This window comes from Brachyhypopomus gauderio, chromosome 15, assembly GCF_052324685.1.
Source record: "Brachyhypopomus gauderio isolate BG-103 chromosome 15, BGAUD_0.2, whole genome shotgun sequence".
Taxonomy (NCBI): domain Eukaryota; kingdom Metazoa; phylum Chordata; class Actinopteri; order Gymnotiformes; family Hypopomidae; genus Brachyhypopomus; species Brachyhypopomus gauderio.
In genome coordinates this window covers 9,179,184-9,195,296 of record NC_135225.1, presented here as the reverse complement: position 1 = coordinate 9,195,296, position 16,113 = coordinate 9,179,184, and the positions used below count along the sequence as shown (strand labels likewise).

General features: G+C 42.4%; 1 protein-coding gene across 6 annotated transcripts in view; it reads left to right on the top strand.

Annotated features, from left to right (window-relative positions):
- Positions 1-15,675, top strand: part of cfap46 (cilia and flagella associated protein 46) — a 53,473-nt gene extending 37,798 nt beyond the window's left edge. Inside the window, exons 40-59 of one of the 6 annotated variants that reach the window (XM_076974627.1) lie at positions 47-244; positions 1,539-1,727; positions 2,087-2,278; positions 3,473-3,652; positions 3,897-4,061; positions 4,411-4,508; positions 4,759-4,835; positions 5,055-5,233; positions 5,701-5,804; positions 6,276-6,361; positions 6,592-6,756; positions 9,367-9,446; positions 9,767-9,827; positions 10,114-10,149; positions 11,335-11,437; positions 11,525-11,637; positions 13,764-13,845; positions 14,036-14,172; positions 14,379-14,456; positions 15,388-15,675. In XM_076974627.1, the coding sequence (XP_076830742.1) occupies positions 47-244; positions 1,539-1,727; positions 2,087-2,278; positions 3,473-3,652; positions 3,897-4,061; positions 4,411-4,508; positions 4,759-4,835; positions 5,055-5,233; positions 5,701-5,804; positions 6,276-6,361; positions 6,592-6,756; positions 9,367-9,446; positions 9,767-9,827; positions 10,114-10,149; positions 11,335-11,437; positions 11,525-11,637; positions 13,764-13,845; positions 14,036-14,172; positions 14,379-14,456; positions 15,388-15,464 (2,400 nt within the window). In that variant the 3' untranslated portion in view covers positions 15,465-15,675. The other 5 variants (XM_076974628.1, XM_076974624.1, XM_076974626.1 and 2 more) reach the window with 5 other exon arrangements.
- The last annotated feature ends 438 nt before the right edge of the window (positions 15,676-16,113 follow it).

Sequence of the window (16,113 nt, the reverse complement as noted above, 5' to 3'; positions counted from 1 at the left end):
GTGTGTGTGTGTCTGCCTCTCATCCTGCATGCTGGTGTGTGTCCAGGATGGGCACTGTAGCCTGCCCGCCCTGCGTGAGTGTGTGCGTTTTAGGTTGGCTCTAGTTGACCTGGCTCTGCTGGTGCTGGAGATGCAGTGTGAGGAGGAGACACGTCAGGTCCTAGGCAGCAGCAGTCAGAGCAGTGGGGAGAGAGCCGTGGAGGCCTACCTCAGAAGCACTGCCGACCTAAACGCTCTGGAGGAGGTGAGGGACACACGCGTGCTTCGGGCTCGAAGCGCCGCTTGGAACCCTGTCAGTATCAAATCGCTCTTTGGCAAAAGATTGGACAATTGTGACAATTACTATTCATGTATTCATCAGTGAGCAGTATTTGAAGGCTTAGTGAACACTAGTATTAGTACTGTCTGGAGTTTGGAGTGAAAATACATCTAAGTAAAAGAAAAGGTTTTAAAAAATACAGTTACCAACATTTTTTTGATTTTTAAAATTATCTGCATGAATAGTTAATGAATGTTTCATGAATCTGCATGAAGTCGTGATGAGGCCTCCACATAGCTAGTGCATCACACATGACTGAACAAATCATTTAAAGCCTGTCCTCTTGAAAAGAAGGTGAATAGAGGTGTTCTGGTAAATGTATCTGTGTGTTTGACCTGCCTTAGCACATTATAAAATCACAAAATACAATGTTTAATTACCTGCTCGTTACAACAGAATTCTATATGGGTCACTGCGGTTTATAAAAGAATCAGCAGACAGTGTTTACACTTGATGGGGCTCTACATGGATAGACTCAAAACCATGAAAACCCATTTGAGTCTTGAAACTCTATATGAATGTGGTGCTATTGGGAAAGTAGGAACAGAGAACTTTAAAAAATAATAATAAATACGCGTAGATGCTCCAAGTGAGAGTCACTCAAGCCACACTAACCTGCAGATAAATGAGAAGAAAGTTGAATCTTGTGGTATATATTTGCATAGTGTGTTTGGGCAAAACCAAGCAGCAGGCCAACCCCAAACAGCTGTGGAGCACACAGGGTAATGGTGGCCTGTAGTCACTAAGACACAAGTGGATTCAGAAGCTGCACGCTGACAATCTACAGCAGATTGGCAGACTGCAGTGTGTGGAACGTCAAGGTTTGAGGAGTGAGGAGTGGTTCAAATGAATGAAATACCTACTAACAGATGTGTTGCACTGATCAGCAGCTGCAGAAAACCTTTACCCGAGGCTACCAATAAAGACGGCTCCAATAAAGATCAATCTGTAAACATTAACATTGCAGTTACCCCCGACTGCTTTGGGACATTCGGTGTAACATGGTAGTTGTAGGAAAAATATTGTTGTTCTAGAGAATCATTGATACATTAAGATTGATGTAAACAAAAATGCCTTTTCCAGTCCTTGATTCTAACTTTAAATAAAAGCTTCCTGTTTTAGTGGGAGGGTTTCATGGCATGAGACTCAGCACGCAGTCCTGTAAATATGCGGTATCCTTGATATGGGCTTTACTAAGTCTGCTCTGTCCTACCTGCAGGAGTGGCTAACTGTGACTCGGTCTGTGGCTGAGATGGCTTTGACCCAGCTGTCTGCGATCCAGTCTCTCTCACTAGACTGCAGGGAGACCACAGCACGCTCCCTTGGCATGCTGGGAAAATGTCTGAAGCTGTCAGCACTACAGAAAGACCCGCTGCGTTCTGTTAGCATGTGGAATGGACCAGACACGGTACACCTGCCACATTTGTGGCTGCAGTATAGAAGACATTCATTAACTTATACATTCACTAAAGAACTAACATTGTAAGGCAATTCTTAAACATCCCAGCATATGTTGTCATAAATATTTAAGACAAATCAGAAAGGACTGTAGGCTATCATTATCTGAAATTAGTCTTAATTTCATTCTCAGCATCAGTTCCAATCTTTTTTTGCACAGTTCTGTGTCTTATTATTACATTAGCCCCAATGTGAACAATCCATTATGCCCACGTTTGTGTGTACAATTCTTGTCATTGCAACTCCTCCACTAAGAAAACCCCCGACTGGACGGCTTGCTCTGGGTGGCAGTGTTTGTCCTTGTGTCAGCAGGTGGAGAATACACCAGAGGAGAGGGGAGTGGAGGAAGAGGAGGAGGCAGAGGAGAAGGGAGTGGAGGATGAGGAGGAGACAGAAGAGAGGGGAGTGGAGGAAGAGGAGGAGACAGAGGAGAACAGTGGGGCTGTGGGGAGGAGCTCGGTGCAGAGGAGAGAAAATGCTGCCAAAATTGCAGACCTGCAGGTACACAAATACATTTCCACATCCCAGTTTAGGAAAAATACACGTGACTAGAATGGATTGAAGCCCTTTTGTATCACATAACCTATTCTATGTTTAAGTATGTTCAGTAATGGATATTTTGCTTAGTTATTAAGCATGTCTATTTAGTCAAGTGTGAATGAATGAAAAAAGTTGTCAATGAGAGATACAAGCTATGTAGTATGAATGTGTGCTGTGCTACTTTACGAAGTCCTGAGAAGAGGTACTTTTGAATCTCAGCAGAACAAAATGACAGTTTGCTACTTAAAGTGTACTTTTAGGCTAGTTAGCACTTTATCATGGGGGGGGGCTCTGTTTCCTCTGGTTCCCCTGGACCGCTCCTTGGCTGGGGGGGGGGGCTGTCCGGGGTCTCCCTCTCCCACCTGCTGGGGCGGGGGTCACTAGGGAGTTCGGCCCTGGGACTCCACAGCTCCTGGGGGGGCCATGGGCGGGTGGGATTCCCGGGTCTTTCTCTGCATACCTCTGTCCTCTGGGGGAATGTTGTCGCAGCGTTCTACCCTTGCTGGTAAGTACATTCTGTACATCCTTGTTATCCTATGTTGCACTTTTAGGTTGCACATTAACACACACTCAAATATACACATACATCACAGTCATTTATACTATATGTCTTGGGTATACGTTCTGCTCTTCTTTGCAGTGGTCATTTGAGCTGTTTTTTTTTTTTTTTTTCTCCCTGCCCATCTGTCTTTTCCCTTTTTATTCTTTCTCTCCCCCTCTTTTCTTTTCCCCTCTTTTCTATATTCTATAGTCTTATGGTCCATCTAACCCCAATAATGATCACTTTACATATTTGTTATCACTATATTATAGAGAGTTGTTAATAATTGTCATTTGATCTGTACATAAAAAAAAAGTTGTCCTCCAAAGATGGGGGGTGGAGGTGGACCATAAAAAAAAATATATATATATATATATATATATATATATATATGTATGTATGTATGTATCCTAGCCACATTTTTTGCCATTCTGACATATCTGCTTGTATTGTCCGTTGCCTCAGTTATACATCTGCCAAATGCCTGTATATGTCAATGAATAAATGAAACCTGGGGCTGACGAAACATCTCACATGCATCCACACACGCAGCCCTACAGCTGCTCCCCAGTAGGTGGCGTCTCCTCCATTAACAGGCAGCCCTGTGTCCACAGGGTGAGCGTAGGGTGGTGGAGCAGGTGCTGTCCCAGGCCCGTGAGAGGTTGGGCCAGGCCCTGAACATGGCGCTGCAGCACAACCTCCCCCAGCTGCTCTCTCAGGTCTGCATCGACCTGCTGGAGTGCCACGGAGCGGCCGACCCCGCCACATCCGGCCAGTACCTCGCCCTGCTACAGGTGAGAGCGGGTGCCGCCACGGCAGAAACGCAAGCAGACCGGCCCCCCCGTGCAGTGTGATCGACTCGTTTCCCCTAGAAGGCCAGCGTGTTTGTAGTGTTGACTGCCTAGTCCATTAAATCACACCAGAGACTATGGCTTTCTACCGGGTTTTCTGCATACACACTGTGTTTTAGGTGCGGGGGTGGATTCTGTGTGTGTGCGAGATGTTTGACTGAAGCCTGCCCCTTTCTGTCACTCCCAGAGCTGTATGTGCTGTGTTGAGATGGCCAACGTGCTGCGTGTGGCTTGTTCTGATGGTGGACAGTCTCAGCTGGCCGCGCTGCTGGGCCTGCACAGGAGCCTGCAGGCATCCCCACAGGCCGGCCTGCTCTCTGCGGTCCACAACACACTCTTCTCACTCTCCAAGGTGCAGCTCCCTGAACACACGCCTTACACAAAGAGCTAGTATCTTTATGAGATCAAATACACTTCTTTTAACTGGAGCCGGTGTTAGTATAAGCTGACTGGAGATTTGTGGTAGTGGTTTTTATGGAAAAAAACATCTAGTTCCACTTCTCCAAACTGTCTTGTTTCTATGCTACGCTTCATTTCACTGAAAAAGGTGAACTAAATATTTCACATCCATGGTTTCGCCTCCAGTTCAGTACATAACAGCACCCACAACAGGTGTCCAGTTCAGTTCTCCACCTAAATGAGCTCTACAGACTAACAGGACTCGCACATGTTCACACTCTGCTTACGCTCCGGCTGTCCAGGCCTACCTGCACGGGACGGTTAACCCCAACCACATGAGCTTCCTGGGAGAAATGCCAGCCAACCTGAAACTCCTGCTCCTGCAGCACTCTGACGACAGGTGAGGTCATGCTGGAGGTCAGTGGAAAACCAACCAGCTGCGTGCACTACAGTTCTTCTGTCAACCAGTTCTGACTGAATTGTGTATTCATTGTATTGTTACATGTGCACATGCAGCAGCTCTCTCTGTCTCTCACGCACCATTAACTTCTACTTACCTGGAAGTAATGAGTATGTACTGATGAGGGCACTTTCACCATGTTAACACCTGGGGCCCTGCAGGATGAGCCAGTGTCCTCTCCTTTCTGCAGATCTGTACTGTATGGGGCTTTCTATGAGAAGACAAAAGCCACAGAGATTCAGAAAGGAAAGAGTCTGCAGGCTGCAGGTATAATTCCTGTCTCTCTCTTCTCTTTCTACACTTCCTTACCATGTCCTGTTCGTTGCACACACCATGTTTTCATTTGTGAGGGAAACGGTCCCCTGCTGGGGCTGCTCAGTGGAGGCCGAGTGTTATGGGGGGGGACATCGTCAGGCTTTTTCTCCAGTAGCGTAACAGGCTCAGTGACCTTTGACCTCTGCCATGGGGTTGCTGTGAATCTTACAGGTTTGTGTTCTGCTGCAGGAGGGTTAGTCTGCACCACAGTGGCCAAGGCCCAAGTCCAACCTTCGGTTCTACTGCGGCTCCGAGACCGGGCCCTGGCCTTCAGACGCCTCTGTACACACACTCAGCTCAAAGAATCCCGCCAGCAAACGGCAGCAGTGGAAGAGCTTAATATGCGGCCTGTATTATTGCTCACTCACTCACACACACACATGCACACACAAGTGTTATCACTCACACATACACACTCTAACGCTTCCCATCTGTAGATATGATAGAAAGATGATGGATACACTACAGCACTTAAGCAATTGGACAGTGACAGTCTTGTATTGAACCACACTGGATTTGACATCAACAGTGACCATTACACTATAGCGTCAGCTTTCACTCAAGGTTACTTGCATCCATATTGCAGAACAGCTTTAATCTGTGGGTATTTGCATCTACATTGGCCAAACTGGCCAATATAATAAATCATAAATAACAATCACTTTTACCTGACAGTGTGTTTTGTTTCAAAACAACACAATGTGAAATTGTATGAAACATTACTTATGTCATGATGTATGACACTTTGTCACTCGGTGAATAAGCATATCCTCTTCGCTCCAGCTCCAAGGTCTGTGTGCACCTATGCTTTGTACAGGAAGACACAGACACAGAGTTGAGAGTACATTTTCAAGCCATAGTAGAAGAAATGGAGGACTATCTGCATCCTGTCCTTTCACAGCTTGACTTCTCATGTTTCAGGTATACTCAGGAACACACACACACACACACACACACACACACACACACACACACACACACACACACACAAATAAGAAAGTTGACTGTCCCCTCAGATTTAACCCAGTGTCTGTAGGCCTAGATGATAAATGTGTGTCACTGTTTGTTTGGATTTTTGTTCTGGTTGAAATCAGGTGACTCAAAAAGATCTTTGCATTGATCCGCAGTTCCCAGTAAATATCAGCTTGTTGAAAATAAGTAAATGGTTGTGTGTGTGTGTGTGTGTGTGTGTGTGTGTGTGTGTGTGTGTGTGTGTGTGCAGATGTATGTACTTGTCTGTTAGAGCTCTGTTTGACCTGAGTCCTCGTTTTCCCCAAGGCTGTCTCTTCTCCCTCCACTCACACACTATTTTCACTTTCATTTCCACTGCACTTTGGTATATTCCCCCTCCTCCCACACTGATCCTTCCTCCTTCTTATCTCCCCCTTTCAGCCAACACCCTCCATCCATCCCCACAGATGAGGCACCACTGCCCAAAAACAAGAAGGAGAGAGGCACCTCGGGTACAGCCCCACCCGGTAGTAATAGAAGCCCTGCTAGCATGTTTGGACAGAACCCAGGGCCAGTGTCAGCACAGCTCAACTGCATACTAAAGTATCTTAGAACTATGTAAAACGCAGACCGATTTCCTGACCTTCTCTGGCTAGGGTGTTCTCTGCAGGACAGAGCAGGCATGGCTGTCTAAGATATGGACACATTAAACTTGTAGTGCTACATGTTTACATGTGTGTGTGTGTGTGTTCTGAAGCCTCATCTCCAGAGCATGCAGAGAGCGTGGTGGTTTTAGCAGACAGGATGCTGTTGGAGCTACCGTTAGAGGCTCTGGCCATTCTGCAGGGGGAGAGGATTGGCTCGGTGTCGCGGGACTTCTCCTTGCAGGTCTTCCACACACGCCTCCAGACAGATGAGCCAGGTGAGGCAGCAGCACCGTCCTGAGGCCCCTAACACGAGGCTCCTGGATGGAAGCTCCTGGGGTCCAACTTTCCACATAGCTCCTTTCAGCATACAAAACTACAGACATACTGTGTCTCTTCTGATCTTCTAAACCCTTTAGATAGCACAGGTGAAGGTGTAAAGGTGTTTTTTACAGCACTGTTATAATGATATAATGGAACAAATATGATTAGTCCTAAATGGCACCCTAGGGGGAAAAGGACATGCAAGAGATATTTCATCTACAACATCAGAGAAAGTTTAACTACTATGGGATCATACAAAACATGAAACATCAATGCTTTAAGCTTCTTACACTCAACTGATTGTACAGAATGGCTTTAAATTGTTATCAATTCATTAACCATCTGCTGCTGCTTGCGATGGCCAATTGTAAGAGTAAATTATAGTCTTCTCAGTGACCAACATATTAGATGGGTTAGCTTTGTTGTTTAGCTATGTGTGACATAGATAGTATTTTCTCTTGGATATTGTAGTCATATTTGCACTCAATTCCCAAGAAGGTTCTGGAGTTTCAGAAGTTCCTTAAAGGTTCCATTTTGTTCACAGCTATTGGCATGTAGAGTGGCACAGTGTTTACAAGATTACAGTATGAACTGATCCAACTAAGCATGTGAAAGAAGAACATTACTGTGGATCATAAATGAGACTTTTTAAGGAAGGTCATACTACATCCTGATGAATTTCCATCTGACGTTTGTTAATCTTTTTACCCCTGATCCTTGCTCACAAAGCCCCCAGTTAAAAATGCTGTGCTAATGAGAGTTTTGTAACAGGCACTATGCAGTCAGGATTTACATCCCTGTAATCTTTTAAAATTGAAATATGCCATGGTGTATATGGGGCAGGGGTTTTAACTCTTATTTAGCATAATTAATGTATCCCTTTCCAACTCCTGTGTGTGTACACTGTCAAATGAGAAGCTCTCACTTTAACGTGAGAAGCTGTAACTAAGCTCAAACTAATTTCTGGCTGAACATTTCTGGAAATACTACTGAACTGGATAATTGCCCTATTTATAAAATAATGTATTTCTGTTACTCCAGGGCTCTGGACACTGTGAGAACTCAGTGTAACTGGTAGGCTGTGGGCTGAAGAAGCTGAGGGAACTTACTTATGTTCTCCAGATATTTCTGACAGCATGACAGTACACAGGGCATCACAAAGCCTCATCATGGCCTAGAGGCCTAGACCTAGCTGATTAGAACATTTTAGGCCCAATATGGAACCATAGGCCTGAATAGTTTTCACTAGTTTGTGAATTCCATTAAAGTAATGTATGCAGTAAATCTCGGTTGCATGAAGGTTATGTATTGTAAAATTAAGTTTATTTGTCATATTATGATTTTCACCCCAATCGGAATTAGTCCTCTGCATTTACCCATCTGTGCAGTGAAAACACACACACACACTAGTGATCACTAGGGGGCCGTGGTGCACACTTGCTCAGAGCAGTGGGCAGCTCTAAGCCAGCACCCGGGGAGCTGTGGGGGGTTAAGTGCCTTGCTCAAAGGTATTGAGCCCACAACCCTCTGATCACAAGACCGGTTCCCTAACCACCAGACTGCTCAGGATCAAGGTAGCTACAGGATCAGGGGGAAAGACCTGTCCAAAATGATACCCTGTAATCGTCTATCACCTCAATTGGTAGACTTAAATTAGAGAGATGTGCTCATTGTCCTGATACATGCAACTAGGTGATATTTGCAAGTTTTTCTTCATTCAAAAGTGATTGAATTATGTTTTTAAAAGATCAGGGTAATAGATCAGGTCATTTAGTTAACTTCTCTACCACATATCAACCCAGTGAACACAATGATTTACACCACCATACTGCCAGTGAACACAATGATTTACACCACCATACTGCCAGTGAACACAATGATTCAGTTCAGATGAGTGCAACACCAAATCCGATTCAAGTCTAACACTGAAGACAAGCAGTTTGTGTGTGGGCATTTGTAAAGATGTTGATTTGTGTGGCCGTTGTAAACACATAATAGAAGTATACGCATTCATACCCATTATGTTTGGATTTCCCTAGTATACAGTTGCAGGAACTCCTAAAAATGAAAAATGAAACTCCTTACTATAATTTTGACTTCAGTGGTTTACCATTATGTCAAGAAGACATAGGGCCAAGGGTTGCTCAACAAAGGAGCAATTTATTATTCGGCTATTTACTATATTTTACTTGGAATTTACTGGATGAATTACAGTAATGGCATATATTCTTCTGATATATTACGTTATTTATTTTTTTGTCTCATTCCCCCTGTTGTCCTTTGTCCACACCACATGAAATGTTGGATTCTATGGTATGTCAATATCTTTGACATTATTGATGTGATTGAATATCTGGGCTGGGATTACCCATGCACTACTGCCACGCCTCAAAACCTTTACTCACTCACTGATGCTAAATGTCATAGGCAGTCTGAGGATTAGTAATGGCCTTATAGTTAGTTATTATTAATGTTGCTTGCTGAAAAGAACTAATGGTGTGTCATTTCAGCTCCTGACCCAGACGGTCATTTGTGGTTCTAACACTATTTCCTGTTTATGGCAGTTGAAAGTGACACTAAAAAGGAGACCAGAAGTGGCAAGGCAGCCAAGGGGAAGGGAGATCAAAGCAAAGCCATCAAAGTGGTGAGCAAACATAATGAATCTGGCAGCAGCTGATATGTATAGTGATGGAATATTACTCTTACCTTTCCCCACAGCAGTCAGTTATTTCACTGGCCCTTGCTTTTAAATCTCATCCACATAATGAATGATTAAATGTGCTGTCTTTAATGATACTGTGGTTGGATGCCCAGTGGGGTTTTTTTTACCTCCCTGTCTTTCACTTCAGTTTCATCCAGAACTCCTTTCACAAGTGCTAAGAAGTCTTCCTTTTTAATTTCAGTTTCATAGACGGAGCTGTGTGTCTAAACTTTTGCTCTGTGTATTTTGTCTGTCTCGTTCAGGCACCAGTGAACCGTGTCCTGCCTCCTCACACTCTGCCAGTAAACATGCACAACTTCAAATGTATCCTGACCCTTCTCTGTACGCTTACTATTAATATCACAACAGCATTGGCATTTTGCTGTGGAACTATTTTAATAGATGACTATTACTAAGTAGCAGCCCAAGTTTTCACCACAAGTTTTCACCACTAGCTGTGGTGAAAATCTCATTTTAATAGGCCCATGTATGGTTCATAGAATTTGCCGCGTTGTAACTGGTAATCTTGATGGAATGATTTAGCAATTTCAGTTTGGTCATGAAGGTGAATTCCACTTTATTCACCAATAATTCTTTAACACACCTACAGATATTACTGATCCATACAGTGATGGAGGAGACAGGGGTAAGATGTTTGTGCTGTCAAAACCCAGTATGCTCTAAATAGGAGTCTACACAAATTAAACTGAGCAAGTTTGAGACTGCAATCAAGAGAAACCATATTATGAGGCTAGACATCACATTAATGATAGACACTAAACTACACAACAACTGATGATGACATTCATGTCAAACATGTTCATCAGTTGGATGTTGTTGTGGGGTGAAATTAGTTGATGACCTCAAAAAGTAATTACACAAAAATGCTTCAAAATATCTCCTGTTTGATTAGGAATGTCGGAACCAGTAGCTGGATCCTGTACCACAGATGACATCTCTTTGTTCTTGCAAACGTTGTTGGGAAATTAAACAATAATAAAGTGAAATGAACTGCTCCAGATTTCCCAACATTCCCTTCGTTCAATTGTAGCACAAGAACATCACTGACCAGTTGCTTTCCCATTTAAGTCTTGATGCTTTTGGGAAACAGGACCCTCATCAATTCAGTGAGCTGATTCTTTTAGCAGTCCTTGAGCAGTCTTATTCTGTTCTCACTGCCTCATCAGCCAGCACTAGCCATAAAGAAAATCACTATTGAAAGCTTAAGTAACCAATAGGGCCATAGCCTTGTGAGGATTTAGTTGTGCTCATATTTATGTTTATTGCCCTCTGCCTGCCCTTGCTGTGATTGAAAGAGGAACTCTGGGCTGAGCTGGATTTACAGGACCATGTCTACAGCATTATTATGTGAGAAGCCTGCAGAGTGGCTTTACTACAGAATGATGGCTGAACTAGTAGACCTGTCACGTTGATTAATGCTCTGTTTGCTAAGTCTCTGCTATACGGGGGCTGTCCAACATAGCACCTTCCCTGTCTTCACTTTACTCATCATGCGTTTGGCCCCCAAGACATTTAAGGGGTGGTTGATCGTTATAAAGCCATTTCTAAGCAATTTTATTAAACTATGTTTTCATATATAGGGCACTGTCGGATCATGCAATCATAGCTCAGGATATTGAGAATCCCTGTGGGTTTATTCCCTCATCTGCATGCTACTTCCATAAAACATCAGGTTCTTGATTATTTGGAGGCTATTCATTAATCAGCGACATTTCCATGCGTGTTTGTTTTTTCTTTTCTTGTTGCAACTTATGCTATGCCATTAACCATAGATATAAATTGAATTTTTGATGGGTATCCAATACTACAGATTGGAGCAGTCCAGCAGAGAGAATGAGGAAAATTCTAGAGATGTACTCACCACAGTTCACAGCTCTCTGGGAAGGGGTCATCGGCAATGAGCATGTCTACAGGTGAGGAGCACACAAACGCACGTGTGCCTGCATACCAAGACTCACCTCACCTTTCTGAGACGTGACGTCAGTAGTGTTTTCTCTCAGTCCTGCAGAGCTGGAGCATCTGTTACCCAACTGCAGTTCTTTTGTCTTCTACGGTACTGGACACTTTCTCGCACACATATCGCCTGCCAGACTCGCCACCCTTAACTTAACTGGTATGTCTCTGCATCCTTCATCTTTTTTGTTCTGTGAATCAACAAGGATTATGTTAGCTCTGTCCCACATCAAATAATAAAAGTTATTTTTCCAATAGCTATTTATTTTACTTTTGAAATCTTGAATCTTTTGAAAAGTACAACAAAAGTTTTTACTCATAATTAAAAACCACATAGGAACCATAGAAGTACTGCACTGTCTTTCTCAATTCATGAAAATGGTGGTGAAAAAAGACCGTTTCATTCTACCACAGATGAATACTGCACTAATATCAGAATTACGTCTGACAAATAAGGACTCAACTCAATATTCCAGTTACTGCATTCCAGTGTAATCAATACAGACCTCAAAGTTATGAGAAACACATGAAAGAGTTACATCCCGTTTTATCTATCCGGATCAAACTGGCTTTATCAAAGGGCAGCGCATATCAAATAACACACCATGTTTCATCATCCTCCATCATTAACCTCTCAGAGGAAAACAACACACATACTTTGATTCTCTCTTTATATGCAGAAAATGCCTTTAACAGTACACTGGATTTCTTTATTATGCACACTGCATACTTTATTACAATAAAATCTTTTATACACTGACATGTAATTCTATGTACATTTACATTGTTCCGAGGTAACAGACAGGGATTAACATTGATAATATTTTGAACATTTGTGTCCTCTATTTATTGGGGATGAGGGAGCTACAAAATCTAGAGGCCAGCCTGGCCTGGGATTAATTAAAATGGGAGTCATTATAAACAGCCATAGCCTGAGTACTGTAAAATCAATGAGGCTTTATTGTTTGGACTTTCTGTTTATTTTACAGTTAGCAGTCAGTAATGAAGATGAATGCAGTGGTGTTTGGGTCTTTAGCCTTGCAGACTCTTGGCCTTTCATAATATTCTCCTAAACCAGGAGTGTCAAACTCAATTGCACCGGGGGTATCAAACTCATTTGCCAAAACTCAAAGCACACTTTAGGTCGCAGGGCAAACTTCTTTAACTTCTTTAACTGTTCTACTGTCTGTAGCTTCTGGTCTGCATTCAGGTTTTTCAGCTTGTCCTGATGTTTTTCTCGAAGTGCCGTTCTAGATTAAATTCCTTAATTACAGCCACATTAGCTCCACAAATAAGACATGCGGGTTTACCCGAAATGTTAATAAACATGTTGTGAAGAACCCAGAGGTACGGAAATTGCTCATTTTAACCGTTTATTAAACCCACCACGATACCAGGTCTTTTAAACAGAAAAACAATATCGAGCGAGAGAGAGAAAACTGCTTTACAGCTAAAACAAACCGACTCCTTAAACCCAGCCAGCAATCACCATAAGGGTGACTAAGTTGCCCCCTAATTATGAACTGTAACGCTATGAACACGACGCCACAATATACTCAGCCTCCCATCGGTTTTCAAAGTTTCATTTTGCCATTGTTAAGGGCTAGCTTTGACGTTACAATCGTGTTGCAGACAGTAACAGACGTGAATAATGCAGAAATGTTCCCAGTATCATGAAATTATTCGGGACGGCAACTGTTGTCACCAGGTCAAATGATTGGCCCTCCGTGCCTATAGGTATAAGCATGTAAATGAAGCACAGCGCTTCTTGTGTTAATAGCAATAATAATAGATTAATGTAAAATGATCTCGCTGGCCAGATATAATAATATTTGGGGCCTGATATGGCCTGCGGGCCTTGAGTTTGACACCTATGTCCTAAACAGTCACTCAGGACTCATAATAGCCAATCAATTGCATTTGATATTATTTGACTACACATTAGTTTTGGGAGTTTTTGTCAGCTAAATTACCTGCATGGCAATTCCCATGCTGTGCATTATCTTTGCGTACAATTTCATGTCCTTACATGGCTTTATCCCACACAGGATGTAATAGCCTTATGTTTAAATAGCATAATCTTAAACACAAGACCAATATTTAAAGATCAGATTTCCAACCTTCATTGTCTGCAAAACTAACTATACTAAGTTATGCAGACATTTTATTATTCAATATGTTTGCCCAGTAATGAACTCGTCATACTGAACAGCTTTACTAAGCTTATAGCTAATGCTCTATGTCGCTCTGTTGTGATCTTTTCTTTATGCACAATCCACTCTTCAGAATGCCAGCTGGCTATGCTCTTCGATCTAGTTCATAATGACACGACTATATTGCATCAGTGTCATCAGGATGCCCAGAAGAGGTGAGATTAAATACATTATGTGTAGTAAGAGAATTCACTCATGGCAGAATTAACGTACGTAGGTTCCCACCTCCTACTCTTGGTGTAGAATGTCGATGTGAACCATCCAGCACTAATCAGCTGCTCTTTATCTCTTCATTTCTCTTTCTTTCTCTCTCTCCCCCTCTCCTCCTCCCATTCCTCTCTCTAGTAAGCCCCAGCTGGCTCTGGAGACTCCATTACAATGTGTGTATCTGCTCACCATGTGTGGAGTTCGCTCTGTTATGCTCAACCAGTGGTCCAGCAATGCCAGGACTAATGCTCACAACATAGCAGCCATCATGGAGAGTAGGTCTTGTGTATGATAAAAAATACAAGACATATATTCACATTCACAGTACATCACTTGCATGGAATACACAAACAAGACCTCCGAGAGCACTAATGGATTTATAGATTGTTGATGTATGTGTGTGCGTGTGTGCACGTGTGTGTGTGTGTGCACGTGTGTGTGTGTGTGTGTGTGTGCACACATTCGTGTCACTATTATGCAGATCTTCTGAAAACAGGACTGATGTCTGGCCAGGCTGTTCATACTTTACGGATGAGTATAACAGAGATCACTAAAAGAGGTGACTATGTTTCAGAGGAGTGTGTGTGTGTGTGTGCGTGTGTGTGTGTGTGTGTGGTGTGTGTGTGTGTGTGTGGAAGGCTGTATGGGCATGTCAGGGTGTGTGTGTGGGTATGTGCTAGGTTGTGTGCTTGTTTTATTAGTATGTCTTGATTTTTACTTTAATTTCTTCAGATGAATCATGTCACCATTGATCCCAAGTGGAAACTTTGGAGTGCTGTTGTAAATGTAACTAGTTTACTATCAAATGCAGCAAGGGTACATTAAATGACATTTAGTATGGATGTGTGTGCTCACGTCTGATAAAGGCAAGTACTTCATTTGCTTTGGAAACCTTCAAATCATGACATTAGTGTTAGCGGTGTCCTGCCTGTTTCTCGGTGTAGTCATTAACTGAAGCACATCACAGAGCACAGATAAAAATGAATTAATTTCTTCTACATGAAAATTACTGGCAATCGTAATACATGCTAAGTAATAAAACTGCACATTAGAGTTGATGTCAGCCAACTCTGGTAAAGAGAAAACAAAACAAAAAAACCAATCGGGTGAAAAACAATTATGAATGAGGTTCAGTTTTCTGTAGTGGCTCTGTAGAACTGAGACTGGGCCAACAGAGTCATGCACAACTCAAAATAATGAATCTATCTGGCTGTTTAGACACAATCAGACGTAGGATCACTTATTGAAAAGACAGCAGTGGCAAATGAATGTAATCACAGGTGCAGCAGGATGTCGATCGTACAGGAGAGATTTTAACACTGGTTCAGTATTTGGAAATGAACATCAGTATGCAGAATTAACATGTAGGCTATAGATGTTACTTTTTTACAAATACAAGTTTAAAGGACCTTCCATTTTTTAGGTCTCTGAGCATGCTTGAAGAGTTATATTTTTATTAATTGTTTGCTTATTCTCTCTTCTCCAATCAGAGGCTGCCCCATGCTGGAATTCACCCTCAGCTTTCAACTTCATTATCTATGGCCTTCCTAACTTAGTAGTTACCTGAATGTCTAGAGATGTCCTGGATTCATGTTTGGAAATTGAAACCACTGCATGTCCAAATGATCTAAGACTAGTACATTTCTCCAATGTCTAAATATACTGACACAAATAAGTTCCCAATATAGGCAGTCGCTGTTTTCTCATAATTGCAGATCTGTTGTTCTGGATCTATAGCTGAGTACGTCTTGCAGTGTGATTTATTGCTCCTAATAAATGTCAATGCTCCTAACAACCCTTTCTGCTTTTGTCAGAGTTTGCCATTTCTGTGCTTGACAATTATGTCCTATCTATGTCCCATCTATCTATCTACATGACTGACTACATGACTGCATAGAACACACACATCGAGAGCCATTTCTAACAAAGAAGAAGAAAACAAGCAGAGTGGTAGACAGTCTGAGTGGTGAATAACCTGACAGACTAAACCTCTAACAACAGGGTTGGGCTGCTACTTAGTAAACACATGTTTATCTTTAGTGTACAAGTGTTCTAAGTGATCAAAATCTGCAAACCATCCTAATTTTAAAATCGTTTGTTTATCCCTCAAGGACACGCATGAAGCAAACTGCTGAACAGACATTAGTGATTCTCAAATAGAGCCTCGTTAGGTTTGATTATTAATGCTAATTGAGTGGAATATGTTTTTCAGAATA